Source organism: Numida meleagris, chromosome 1, assembly GCF_002078875.1.
Source record: "Numida meleagris isolate 19003 breed g44 Domestic line chromosome 1, NumMel1.0, whole genome shotgun sequence".
Lineage (NCBI taxonomy): Eukaryota > Metazoa > Chordata > Aves > Galliformes > Numididae > Numida > Numida meleagris.
Genome location: NC_034409.1, coordinates 163,867,511 through 163,881,485, shown reverse-complemented (window position 1 = coordinate 163,881,485; position 13,975 = coordinate 163,867,511). Strand labels below are relative to the sequence as shown.

The 13,975-nt window shown below is 35.7% G+C and overlaps 1 protein-coding gene across 2 annotated transcripts in view; it reads left to right on the top strand.

Annotated features, from left to right (window-relative positions):
- VWA8 (von Willebrand factor A domain containing 8) overlaps positions 1-13,975 on the top strand; it is a 180,503-nt gene that overhangs the window by 97,537 nt on the left and 68,991 nt on the right. For both annotated transcript variants that reach the window (XM_021375025.1, XM_021375031.1), the window contains 5 exons: positions 2,284-2,359; positions 3,046-3,181; positions 4,332-4,451; positions 5,810-6,015; positions 12,910-13,061. In XM_021375025.1, coding sequence (XP_021230700.1) covers positions 2,284-2,359; positions 3,046-3,181; positions 4,332-4,451; positions 5,810-6,015; positions 12,910-13,061 — 690 coding nt within the window. The remainder of the gene's footprint in view (positions 1-2,283; positions 2,360-3,045; positions 3,182-4,331; positions 4,452-5,809; positions 6,016-12,909; positions 13,062-13,975) is intronic.

The window sequence follows — 13,975 nt, the reverse complement described above, 5'->3', positions numbered from 1 at the left end:
CATTTTTTACTCAGTTTAGTTAGTTTCTGGAGAATGGAAAATAATGACATCTAATTGTATAGCTTACAATTCTGAAAAGAGTACTTATCTGTGCCACCCCTAACAAGGTGATTCTCATGTACATTGGCTGAATGTAACATCCAAAGCACATACTGAACTTTTGTGTTCACTTACATCATCAAACCAACAGAATTAATATTTGGCTGTATGTTTAGCTTATAGAATATATTGAATACCCTCTGGAATATTTCCTTAAAATATTAGGGCTGAATAACAACAAAGCAGAAGAAAAGTGATAACCACAGATAAGTAACCACAGAAAAAAAATTGGAAATTGGATTTATGATGTCAAGATGTCAGTTCTTCTTTGATCTTGATTCCTTCTACAATTTTTCTGATCTATGCAGCTTTCATAGCAGCCCTTAAGTAAACATGCAAAGTCTTCTAGTGTTTATTCCCCCCAGAGTTATGATTATTTCTGTCTTCTCTAAAGATTGAGATCATCCTAATGATGTATGCAGTCTGGTACTAATCACAATTTAGTGTTCTATGTGTGTGAGTTTTGAGTTCTTATGCAGTGCTAGAGCATCAACTAGCTCTCCAAAAGCAAAATACATAATTTTGTGTTGCAAAAAAACCCATTATTTTACATTTGTGTCTTTTCTTCTCTTGGCACCAGTGCCCATCTGTAACACCATGGGAAATCACCTCTCCTTGCCATACTCTGTTCACTCTTTTTTTTTCAAATGCATTGTCTCCCATCTTCTCACCTTTGTATTACTTTAAAGAGATGATTGTTCAAATATGACAAATATTTCCTCTGTTCTCCTTAATTTAATTTCATATTGTTCCATGAATTATTTTTGTCTAATAAGCAACCTGTGACTGTGCCTTCATAGACTGTGGTTTATATGTTGTAAAATCTGCAACTGGTTTAGGCTTGAACCAGAAATGGTAACTGTTAATGGAGGTAGTCTGATATGTACATTCTGAGAATTCAGTCCCTAAGTAATGTATTCAGGAAACAAAGGTCATTGGTTTGTTGCTCTTTTTGCATTTATCTATTATTTGTCTGCCCAATGTAGAAATGGGCAAACAGGAAGTATAGTTAATAGAAGCTTTGCTTTTATTCCCATAACAGGATTTCTGAGAAAATGGTTTAGTACTACAGCTTATTTTAGTGGTTTTAAAAATGCATGTAGAGCTGCATTTGCTTCATATTAATACAATATGAATATAACTGTATTTTGGTGGAGTTTTGCAGTTTTAGAGCTGATAGATTTGAATGAAGTGGAGGTGGCCTCAACTCATTTACTTTTTCTCTCCTGGATTAAAGTTCAGATGAACAGGCAAATAATAAGAAAACTCTGCTTCTGCCCTGTGCTTTATTGCAGCACATAAGAGGCATTGGGATAAATCAGTCATGAGTAAAGCTAAACAAGGAAGTACCAGTTGTTAGGGAGAGAAACCCTGCTGACAGCAGTTTCAAATAAAGGAAATTTGCGTGTTATGCTGTCAGCTCTGAACTGTAATTGGAAGCTGGCCATTTAATATTTTACTGCAAACAGTACTGTGTCTGATATCCTGTACCCATGGAGCTTATCAGTGTATTGTTGGTTTTTTTGCAAGGTGTTACAAAATTAAAGATAGAACTAAGGTGGATATTTGGAACAGTGATTAAGCCTAGCTTAAGCAAACACTTGTTATATTGCATGCCTGTGAAAGGTAAGAGATTTTTGTTGCATCAAATCTCACACCTGTGACATAAGGTATATGGGTAAATCCAGTATGGTGATACCTGTTGCTGGACCATTCTGAACTGCGGCAGTTTTTCCTGTATCTGTACATTCAGTGGAGGTTGAAATAGATGATAATGATGAAAACTAAGAAATATTATCATTACTGATTTTGATTAACTATTTAAGAATTTTAAAATTGTAAAAATTGATTGAGCAACTCAAAGAAAAATAGAATTTCAAAAAGAAAATGTTTTGCTGTTATGGCCTCTGTCCCATCTAAGAGCCTAGACTGTTTATTAGTAAAATGTAGCAAGTGCTAGTAAAAATTATTCCATCTGAATAAGCTGTGGCAGAGATGAGGAGACTCGTTTTTGACCACTAAGCTACTACAGCGGTGTTTTCACATCAAGTTCAAGAATTCTGAAAAGTAGAGATATATGTTCCTCTTACAGAAAGAATAGAGGTTTTCATTTAGTTGTTTTGCACTTTATCATAACTCAAGTTCTATATTTCAAATAATGTTGCCTGTTTTTCCACATTTCAGGGACACTACTGTACAAAGCCTTACCCTACAGCCTTCTGTTCAAGATGGTCTTATTATATATGAAGATTCACCGCTGGTCAGTAGTAATGTTTGAATACTGTATTTGGAAACATTTAATCAAGTAGTTAAACGTGATGAATTTTCAAATAAAATCCTCTGTGATTTGATTATTTATATGGGATACTCAGTGAATGTGGTAACATCTCATCAACTTTTGCTTTGGTCACATTTGCTGTGTTTTCTATGCCAAATATGACAGTGGTCTTGGAAGCCTGCACACAGGCAAAATGAGCATGGAAAGTAAATTAGTTTGTGTTAACCTGGCACATTCTAACTTATACAGTGGTATTTCACTGCTTCTCTTTTGCAATATCTAAAATGCCTCACACCTACCTGCAAAATTATACTCCAAACAGGTCTTTCAGTTATTCTTCAGTTCTTTCAGCTTCACGCTGTCAGCTTAGATATGAACTACTACATACTCTACTGTCAGCACTCCTGGTCTGAGTCAGGCTCCTCAGTTGCATCCCTAGGGCAGTCTCTTCCATCCGTATCCTGAATTAACAGAAGCACCTGCCTTTCTTGTCTCAGCTTCTTTCTCTTCTCTCTCTGCTACAATTTGGTCATATCTTATCCCTGTTCTGACGCCGTTTCTTATATCACTGTCACTGAGGTGTTCCTTCTGCTGACTGACACACAGGCAATGAGTTTCCCACAGTTATTTTTGCAGGGTCATGATGGATTGATTCTTTTCTCTTCCAGGTAAAAGCAGTGAAATTTGGACATATTTTGGTAGTTGATGAGGCAGACAAAGCACCAACGAATGTTACCTGTATCTTAAAAACCTTAGTGGAAAGTGGAGAGATGATTTTGTCAGATGGGAGGCGAATTGTTGCCAGTAAGTAAATACAAAACATTTTCATGACTTACAGTGAAATTTATCATGTTGCTGTTTTTCAGCAATTACATTACTAAGTAGATCCTCAAAAGAGTCCAAATGTACCTGATGCTAAGAGGTTAGTAATTAAAGAAATTACAGTGAATGTCTTTTTTCTGGAGAGAACAGTCTAAAATATGCAATGTCGATTTCTATTTTTAAAAACTAAAACTACTTTTTCCATAACCACAAAGGTTTTCTTAAATTAGCATTCTCATGAATCAAATTCTCAGGAGTTAAAAAACAAAACAAAGCAGTAAACTGACCTCTTTGTTTTATTTTCACAATGAGAAATAATGATCTATTGGACCAAATTATGAACTTGGCTTTACACATCTGGATAGTTGGCATATAACTTGATCAGATCCAGTAGGAAAAATAAGCGTATAGCTAAGGTTGAATTGTTAAGGTCTTCATCAAAAAAAATAATGGGCTGTTGTTATTTAAATATATGCTGCAGGATGGATGCTTTGTAATTAGGTGGAGATTAATTCACAAGAATTGCAGGAACTAAGTATTTTTTATGATTTTTCTATTTTAAAAGCCCTCTTTAAAATACCCTCCTGAACTTAGTAGATGCTGTAGTTTAGGTAATAAATATTGTGTAAATGTGAGTGGAGTACTGTGTTCAGCGCTCACATGGCATAACACAGGTTTTGCTTGTGACTATGATGCGTGATGTGACTATGATGACTATGCTTGTGACTATGATGACTAGATGTGCATTTTTTTTAAAATAACTTTCAATTATTCAATTATTACTGTAGTCCTTTAGAGGAGGCAAAAGGTTTCCCAAAGACCATGTGCCAGTGGAGACACTGGGAACAATAGAGACCAGTCTGACTCATTTTGGTGAAACAACCTTCACGTGGGTGACATTATGTGATTCTGTCTTCGCACAGATTTTTGTAATAGCCAGGCGGACTTTGAGTCCTGTGTACAGATAGTGTTATAAACATAGAAAAAATACTTTTTTTTCACCCTTCACTTCAGCATTTTGGTAAAATTAAACATAATAACATAAACATCTTCTAATTAACTTTTTCTAATTCACTGATTTTGGAATTGCAAAGCTTAAATATGTAATTAATAAATTGTATTTCTTTTCTAGATCCTGCTCATGCAGAGGGGAGAGAAAATGTAATAGTAATTCATCCTGATTTTAGAATGATAGTTCTAGCAAATAGACCTGGATTTCCTTTCTTGGGTAATGACTTTTTTGGCACATTAGGTAAGTATTAAATGCTGAAGAGCAATAGAATTGATTAATAGAATTGCTATCTTTATTTTATTTGATTTCATCGGAACAGGGATTCCTTATGCATATTAATACTTTATTTTGCATAAGATGCTTGGGGTTATATTCAGCTTGAAGACAAAAATGTAAATTTAGATCTATTAATAGAAGTGCTGAAAACTTGCCCTGAAGTTAGCAGCTATACATAGTCATCTGTGTACAACTGGAATTGTTTTATGGGATTAAGACTAACACAGACAAAGGTACAGGAAATTTTTGTTAATGAACATATATATCAATGTAGCAACAATATGAGCTGTAAGCAGCTGATAGCTGACATCAATGGTTAACACAAAAGTTCAGTGTTTTCTTTCCTATATAAGCAAGCCACTAGCCAGGTGTTGTCTTCTTTAATACAAGTGTTAGGTGCCTAATAGATGTTGTGGTTTTTTTCTGTCTCTTAAGATGGGGGCTACTGACTTTTTAGTGTTATTACTAGTGGTACCTGCTTCTTAATCCTCATTGGCTTCTCCATGCATATATATAGTTGTATAGTCAGAACATTTGATAAAATACTAAAATGGTCATAGTTTTAGGTAACCCTGTCCAAATTTCACATCAAAGTTTTCATTCCAACAACAGTCTCATTTAAAAAACAAACAAACAAACAAAAAAAACCCCTGGTAGTTCCTAAAAATCTTGTGTATCATCATGTGATACATAAGATTTGTGAGATTCCTCACAGCTTCATCATACAGTAAATGCAAGAATTTAAGAATTTGTGTCACCTAAGGGTGAACAGTGAATAATTTATTGGCTTGTTTTAAGGTATAGTCTAAGATACAGTCTAAGCGGGGCTCTGGCAATGCTTTGACCGTGTTGCAACTAGGTTTTCAACTGAATTGCCTTCCAGACTACACTGCCAATGTAGCCTAAATTATGTGCAGGGACCTTAATGTGTGTGTCTTTATCTGTTAACTCTGGCTGTAATGCTTCAAGGTAGGCAGAGGGGAAGAGATAAATCTTCTCCTAGACCTCATAATTGGGTCTATATTATGGTATCCCTGAATATCAAGAATTCTCTGCCTTCTGTGGTGTTTTGAAGTTCTTTAGACTTTTTTTCTTTTTTTTTTTGTTCTGCATTCATTTGATTTGCATTTCTCCTTGAGGCTAATTTCTTCCTTGTTATCACATGCATTATAAAAGCAGGAGAAATCTCCATGTTCCTGAAACCTCAATATTCTTTAAGCAAGTTGATCCTTCATGTTAGCTCCTGTATGAAATGTAAAGCAGCTGCTGCATTTCATCTCTTTATAAACATCGTAAATGTATGTTGTTTTCTTTTCCTTTAGGGGACATTTTTAGTTGCCATGCTGTTGATAATCCTAAGCCGCAGTCTGAACTGGCTATGCTTCGACGATATGGTCCTGATGTTCCAGAGCCAATTCTTCAGAAGTTAGTAGCTGCTTTTGGAGAACTGAGGAGTTTAGCTGATCAAGGAATTATTAACTATCCCTATTCAACTAGAGAAGTTGTGAATATTGTAAAGCATTTACAGGTACAGTACTTCAGAACTTACTGATTTTATCACTAGCAAATTTCTAATACTTGTAGAAAAAGATGCCATTATTGTTCATGCATTTATATTTCATTTAAGAAAAGTTTTGCATTTTGAAGGCATAGTAATACTAAGATGTTCAGGGTAAGGATCACAAATGTACATAAGCATATATAGATCTACAGAATACCCGTGATTCTTTTTTTTCTGCTAAGTTTGATGTAAGAAAATATTAAGTGAATGTAGTACACAGCTTCATACTAGTCTACATTATAAAATTCCCTGTTTAGCATAAAATACTTAAAAACAGAATGTAGCTGTGCACTTTGTGCTGCTGTGGGATTTTTGTTTTTATTCATTTCCCAAGCTGAAAACAAGACTCTGTTGCACAACAGTAATGCACCACAGATGGAATTTGTCTAAGGAAGACTTTGCATGAATAATGACTTTGCAGACAGATACTAAGGAGTTGTGATTGCTTCCTACACACAAAAGGTGGATTGGTTCCTAAACGCAAAATCTTAAATTCTGATTCAATTATTATTATTTTATTATTATTATTTTTAAGTTTATGGTAGATTCTGACTTGCATCTTTACAAATGGAAGGATAGGTTTTGACTGATGTATTTGAACTATGTAAAATATGTCAGTGGCCTCTTAAATGGTAGTGCTATTATTTTCTGTTTATAATCAAAAAGTAGATAATTTGTTGATTTATAGAGTATTTACTGAATTACTGAATCCTAGATTTAAAAAGCATAGTGGAAATGTTAATGGGTTTAGTGCAAACAGAAAATTTCTCATGCATTCTTTGACCTACTGTTCCTTTGTTTAACACTGGTGTAATACAGTTGAATTATCTTTTTGTTTTTGTTGAGAACATACAGAGAATGCTGAGGTACTCAACAGCTTTTTTGCTTTTATTGGCAAGTGCTTTAGCCATACCACCCAACTCACAGTATCCAAAGGCAGGGACTGGGGTAAATAAAACAGCCCGCTGTAGGAGGACATCAAGTTCAAGACCATATAAGGAGACTCAAGGTGCACAAGTCCATGGGATCTGATGGGCTTATATCTCAGAAAGCCAACCACATCCTGGGCTACATGAAAAGAGAGATGGCCAGCAGGGAGAGGGAACTGGACATGCACAAGCAGTGTGTGCTTGCAGCCCGAGAGGTCAACATTATCCTGGGCTGCATCAAAAGAAGGGTGGCCAGCAAGGCAAAGGAGGTGATTGTTCCCCTCTGCTCTGCCTTTGTGAGGCCCCATCTGCAGCACTGCGTCTAGACCAGGAGCCCCCAGCACAAGATGTGGAGTTGTTGGAATGGGTCCATGGCTTCAGGCCATGAAGATGTTCAGAGGGCTGGAGCACCTCTCCTGTGAAGAAAGACTGAAGCAGCTGGGCTTGTTCAGCCTGGGAAGAGAAGGCTCCTGGGAGACCTCACTGTGTCCTTTCAGTTCTTAAAGGGAAATTATAAACAGGAGGGAGACCAACTTTTTACACTAAAAGCTGAGTAGTTCATGCTAATAAATATGTAAGCAAAATACCTTATTAGGATCCAATAACAATTGATAGGTATTTTCTTTCCAAACTGATAGGAGTGCATGCCATGTTGATAATGTTACTGCTATCTGTTACATAGTTACACTTGAAATGAGTATGGAATTGAGAATGGAAAAATTACAGTCTTGAAGAAGAATAACTGTGCTGCTGAAAAGCTTATGTTAAATGAACTCTCTGTTGTACTCTTCGGCTCTTCCATCCATCCATCTTCTTATCTCCAAGTAATCTAAAATTGCCAACTCATGCTGAAATGAAAATAATTTATTTTTTTTTAGAGCATGAATAACAAACATATGGTTGAAGAATGGAAGAACTGCACTACTGATTATCTTAATGTCAATTACTTTCTGCTTCTTTCACCTTCACTTAAGAGTATATTAATGTGGTCGTTTCAAACTGGGCATTGGGCACAGATCAACGAGGAAGTTTCCTGTTTGCTGGTTTTCACTTCACTCAAAGTCAAGTGTAGATATCCAAATAAATCTTCATCTTGCAGCTTTGATTTCTTCTGTAGCATTAGTTTTCAAGATCCCAGCCTCTTCGAAAGGATGCAACATTCTGTTTACTGTAACTTGTTTTTGAGTCTGCATAACAAAAAGGTTGGGGGTAGCCAAATGTAAACAATGAACATAAACATATTGCTTATTCCAAGTAAAAAGCTTTTAGGTCTTCAGGTAGAGAAGAAAGAGGAAGGAGGGAAATGAGTCAATGAAATTGCTGGTCCAAAGGAAGGAAGGAGGGAAGTTAGTCGTGTTGTTGAACAGTTTCCCTTACAGCAGTTCCACAGTCACAATTTCTTTGTACTATTGTGTTGATTTCTTTCACACAAGTGATTTTTTTTTTTTTTGCATCTGGTAAGAAAAAATTGATATTTCAGAGAAAAAAATTAGTGTTGATTACTGTTATCTGAGAGGGCATCATAGCATTGGGGCTCATCAATTAAGAGAATATTCTGATTACTGTGACCTCAGTATGTAAACTTTAGACTAATCTCATTGGCCTTCAACGTACAGGATTGTGTCTCTAGTGTAGTTTACAATGGCGTCTTGCTATAATTATTATGCAAACAGGGAACCCATAGCAATTTAGTTGTAGCTTAGATTGCATTCATATGCATAACTTCTATGTTAAATTTTTTCTTAAGAAAAGGCTTGACTTTTTTTGTTTGTTTTTTTTTTGAAATGGGTTTTCTCGTGAGGCTTGAGATAAGAAGCTAGTCTAAAGACCTGTAACTGCAGACTGTCTACTGCAACTGCCTGACTTGGTTATTGCATCTGTTTCTTCCTGCTGATTGTGTAGAGAATTTGAGCCTTGTAGCTCTGGATGGCAGGGAGCCTGAAGATACCTTTTTTGTCTCACTCACCTGCAATTGTCAGCATGTGTCAAATGTCAGAACTGTTGATGCTGATAGTGACTTATGGGCAAGCCCAGAAGCTCTGGGAAGTGCTGCCCTTAACTGCTGGTGTTGTATGGTATGACTGCTTCTGTGCTTCCTAATCTACAGGCTTTCAGTAGATCTTTTGTATGTTGTTTTGCAGAGTCCAGTGTCACCCAGTATCCCTGGTGGATGGTAATCAGTCAACCCATAGTTGTCCAAATAAAGTAGAAATAGCTTTTCTACCAAGTCTGTTGAGATTTTTCTCAATTTGATATATTTACTTATTTACTTACTTTTTCTTAGTTTGCCTTCTTTCTTGTTTATATCTGAGATGGCTTTCTGTTCATAGACAATCGAATAATATTTTTTGAGTAATAAATGTATAAGGTGCCTTCTGGCCCTGAAGCCTACATCAGGCTTTTAGGCCTCTCCAGTAAGCTCTTGTACTAAGATAGCAGGTGCTTAATACCTTTTTTTCTGTTCATCTAATCTCAAATGGAAGCTAGGCTTCTCAAATCCATTTGCATCCTTTTCTCTCCATGCAGCCCTACGCACAACAAAAGCTTTTTATGCTTTTGGCCAACCATATTGAATCTTAGTTATCAGTTATCAAAGATAATGAGGTTTCCACTGGCTTAATCAGAATCAGTAGCTGTGTGGCAGAGAGAAACAGACTGAAATTTATGTCTCTGTGAATGAAAAGGCAAGCTGCTTCGCCTGACAGTAGGTGATACCCTCTGTAGGAGGCCTGTGTGGTCTTACTGTCAGTACGGGACACACGCAGCCATCTGAAGCCATTGCAACACATACAGAAGCAAGTGGTAGTGGTTACACAAAGTAGAAATCTAAAAAAAAATAATCTGGACTTGTTATAGTCAGCATACCAGATATTTGTTGCTTTATTTTCAGAGTAGTGGTGGAAGTGCTCTAGAGTAAGTTTACCTGTTTGTACCAACAAACTGCTTTTTTATTGACACTTATAAGTCAACAATAGCAATATATGTGGTTGAAAAAGGTTGAATCCATAAAATAAATTCTTTCACCCAAATTCTGTCACAACTTTGTATCAAATAAAGCATTATATATCTATAAATAAAATAAGTTGTTAAAACAAAAACTATTTCACTTAATATTTTTAAAAATAGGCAAGAATCCAAACCATAAAAATACTCAAAGGTGCACTCAGAGGTGTTACTTGAAGGGAAAGAATCAATGAATGAGAACCAGACAGACTGATGAGAGATCAATATTTTCTCCAGTAATCTTGTTTTAAAAATCAATAGAAACCAAATGATTTTTTTTTTAAATGTTCAACCCAAATGTTCAGACTTCAGTTTCTTCAAGTGAACTGTCATTGCCTTTCTTCAGTAATCAGTTATCTGGGCAGTTATTAAAAAGTGGTTGAATTTGTTCTGATTGGAACAAGAGAGTTGCAATTTTTTAATAACTGAAGCGGAGGGCCTTTTTACAAGTGCTTGTGTTCAGAACATTTTTTTTCGGCAGCAGCCATCAGCTGTACTGAGGAAATAAATTGTATTTGATGTCCTACTGGACGACACAGGACTGTTGGTGTAATTTACTGATATTGATATCGATGATGATATTGATGTCAGAATTTTACACAGTGATTCAGAGAAACACAGAAACACTTGGGGGTTGCTAGTGAAAACCAGGTGATATTTGAGGCACATCACCAAGGCTTCTCCAGTATCTTGGGCAGGGCAGGTGAAAGGGTGGGTGGTGAGTGGACAAGGTAGCTTAGTGTGAATTTGTTGGTTCTGCTTTGCAGTGAGAAGGGAATAACAAAGAAACCACAGTATTAGTCAAAATAAATGTTCTGAAATATTTCTGCAGGGAAGGATTTTAGTTATACAGAATATGCACAGTTACAGAAATGTTTTCTTCTTAACAGAAAGAAGACACTTGAAAACAGACCGAGGCAGGGTTCTGCACACTTAGTATGAAGTAGCTCTATATCTTTTTAAACATCTTTGTCTGATATACATAGGCTTTTTTGTGCAATGACTCCAAGTTGAAATTTACAGTAGAGAATTCAGTACTTTCACTACTAAGCATTCTAAATTTTTTTTTCCATTTAAGTTGCATTCAAAATATTTATAGCCTTTAGTTGGAACATCTACTGGGAGAAAAGCTTGTGTGTTCTTTTTAGAATCTGTTTCATTTGGTAAGGAGTGGACATTTTAAACATTATCATACACTAACTATATTTTGCTAAGCTGTAATAATACAGAATTTCTAATAGCTTCCTCATGGATAGGATTAAAAGTAGTACATAGTTTAGTATACTTTTATACCAATGCTAGTAACTGAAAAATTCTGTGGCATGTACACCACAGCTTAAAAAAAGATTTTGTACAAGCCTATTTCTAGCAGTGGTATTCAGTTGTACCACAATAACTAGTTAAATTTGGCTTTGCTGGTGTCATTGATATTTTATTTAAGAAATTATGTATTTCTTCATTTGGGAAAATGTTAAAATCTCGACTAATGCTGATGTTTGTTTAGGAGCTTAGGTCAAAAAATTCATTAAAAAGGTCTGGTTTTATGTCTTAGTTTTTATTTCTTTTACAACTCATTAGTACTATTTTTAAACGCTTTTATGCATTTCTCTGACATGTGTTAAATCATTTTTTCAAGTTGCTTTTGTACCAATCATTGCTTGCTGATGAGGAAAAAACAGTCAAGATTTCAGCTCCATATACCAAGATATAAAGCAGTTAGGTGATAAAGTTCTAGGAGATAGTAGTCTGGGTGTTTTTAAAATTCTTGTTTACTGATTTACTCCATTTTCATCCTACAAGGGTAAAAACATGTGTGAAAAGGCTGTGATTTAGATGTGTTAATGTGTACAACTTAAACAGCAGCTGTTTTTGTCAATGGTAGATGAAATTTAAATTTTGGATAATCTGTGTTCTGTTTAAATTACCTAAATGTGGCTTTAAAAATAAGGTTATTTAAGCCTGAAATTATGGCAGCATGCATAAAAATCTATGTTTACTTCAAACTGCCTTAATTTAATGGGGAACAGGTACACGTGTGCTATAGGAGTTTCAAAAAACAGTGGAAGTTACTGATGGAACATGTGGTAACAATTTTCAGAAGAGCTAAGATGCCTATAGGGCCTTCTGAAGGTCCTGAAAAAAACTTTCTACTTTTCAGCTGGTTCCTACTACATGAATTCAATCAGTGAAGAAGCCTTACTGGATTCTAGGTATTGGTGGGAAATGAGAGCAGAAAAATGTGTTTTCTTCTTTGCAGAACAACAATAATTAAAGGTGTGAGGGACAACTTGGAAGAGAACGCTGACCTTAAAGCAAAAGTCCAGTTCAGTAGCAAGAGTTAGCACTTTCTTTGTTGGAAATCCTAAATAAAATTTGATATAACTGTTTTCTTTATGTATACATTTCAGGTAGGGTTTTTCTTCAGTAAAAAAAAGATTGTCCATCTTCAGTGGCTTTTTCCACTGACATCCATCACAACATAAAGTTATTTTTAGTAAGCAAGCAATGCATCTTCTGCTTTTCCATATTCAACATTGAGAATCAGAATTCTTAAGTAAATTATGCAGTTGAGTACATGAATATATGTATTTGTGTCAGAACTTCCCAGTTAGCCGTTCCAGATTTTAAAATATATGCTATGTTTAATTATATATTTGAATGATTATGCCGCCTTGTGAGGTGTGTAACAAAAACGATTCTTCAAAACATGAGTGAAAGTGATTATTTAACTAACTGTCTCCTTTCTGTTTGTTTAATTCAAGTTTAGCATTGTGAACTTCATTCTGAATTGAAGCAATGTACCTTTTTTTTATTCCAGAAATTTATTAAAAAGATTTCTTCATCATTTATGTAAGTTGAGCAGAGTTTCTATTAGAGCTATTAATGGAGGTATTCAGTAAAATAAATGTGGGACTTTGTTCCTTTACAGAAATTCCCAACTGAAGGACTGGCGAATGTTGTTCGAAATGTGTTTGACTTTGACTCCTACAACAACGAAATGCGTGAAATCTTAATCAGCACTTTGCACAAATATGGGATACCTATTGGAGCAAAACCGACCAATGTACAGCTGGCCAAGGAGTAAGAGTAACATAAGATACATTTTAAGAAGACATGTCCCTCATAATCACTTGTTCCGTTGTGTTAACTTGCTGCTAACTGATTTTAAACCAACCTGGAATACTTGAAGTACTCCTCTGGTTTAAGTTTATATATCTCCAACAATTGAAATTTCTTTATGATAGAGTATTGCTTTTTACTAATATTCAGTCTTTACTTAATGCCCATGTACATATTGATAGTTTGTATGGTAAACAATATATATTAATAAAGGGAAATACTTGTTTCTTCTCCTGTGTTTTTAATTGAATGGCAACAAGCTTCAGAGGGCTAGAGCACCTCTCCTGTGAAGAAAGGTTGAGGGAACTGGGTTTGTTTAGCTTAGAGAAGCGAAGGTTCCAGGGAGACCTCATTGTGGCCTTCCAATATTTAAAAGGAGCGTATATACAGGAGGGGGAACGATTGTTTACATGGGTGGATAGTGATAGAACAAGGGGGAGTGATTTTAAACTAAGACAGGAGAGATTTAGGTTAGATATTAGGAGGAAGTTTTTCACACAGAGGGTGTTGACGCACTGGAACAGGTTACCCAAGGAGGTTGTGGATGCCCCGTCCCTGGAGGCATTCAAGGCCAGGCTGGATGTGGCTCTGGGCAGCCTCGTCTAGTGGTTGGTGACCCTGCACACAGCAGGCGGGATGAAACTCGATGATCTTTAAGGTCCTTTTCAACCCAGACCATTCTATGATTCTATGACAAGCTTCTGTCCTGTTATTTACCACTAGTATCAAAAATAATAAGTTGTCTTCGGTGTTGTTGGGATTTTGTCTTTGACATTCACAAAAGGCTCTACAAAAATACATCTGTAAGGTAGAGCGGTGTGTGTAATCAAAGATCTAAGCTCTAGGAATCATTCTTTATGTGTGTGTATATCACC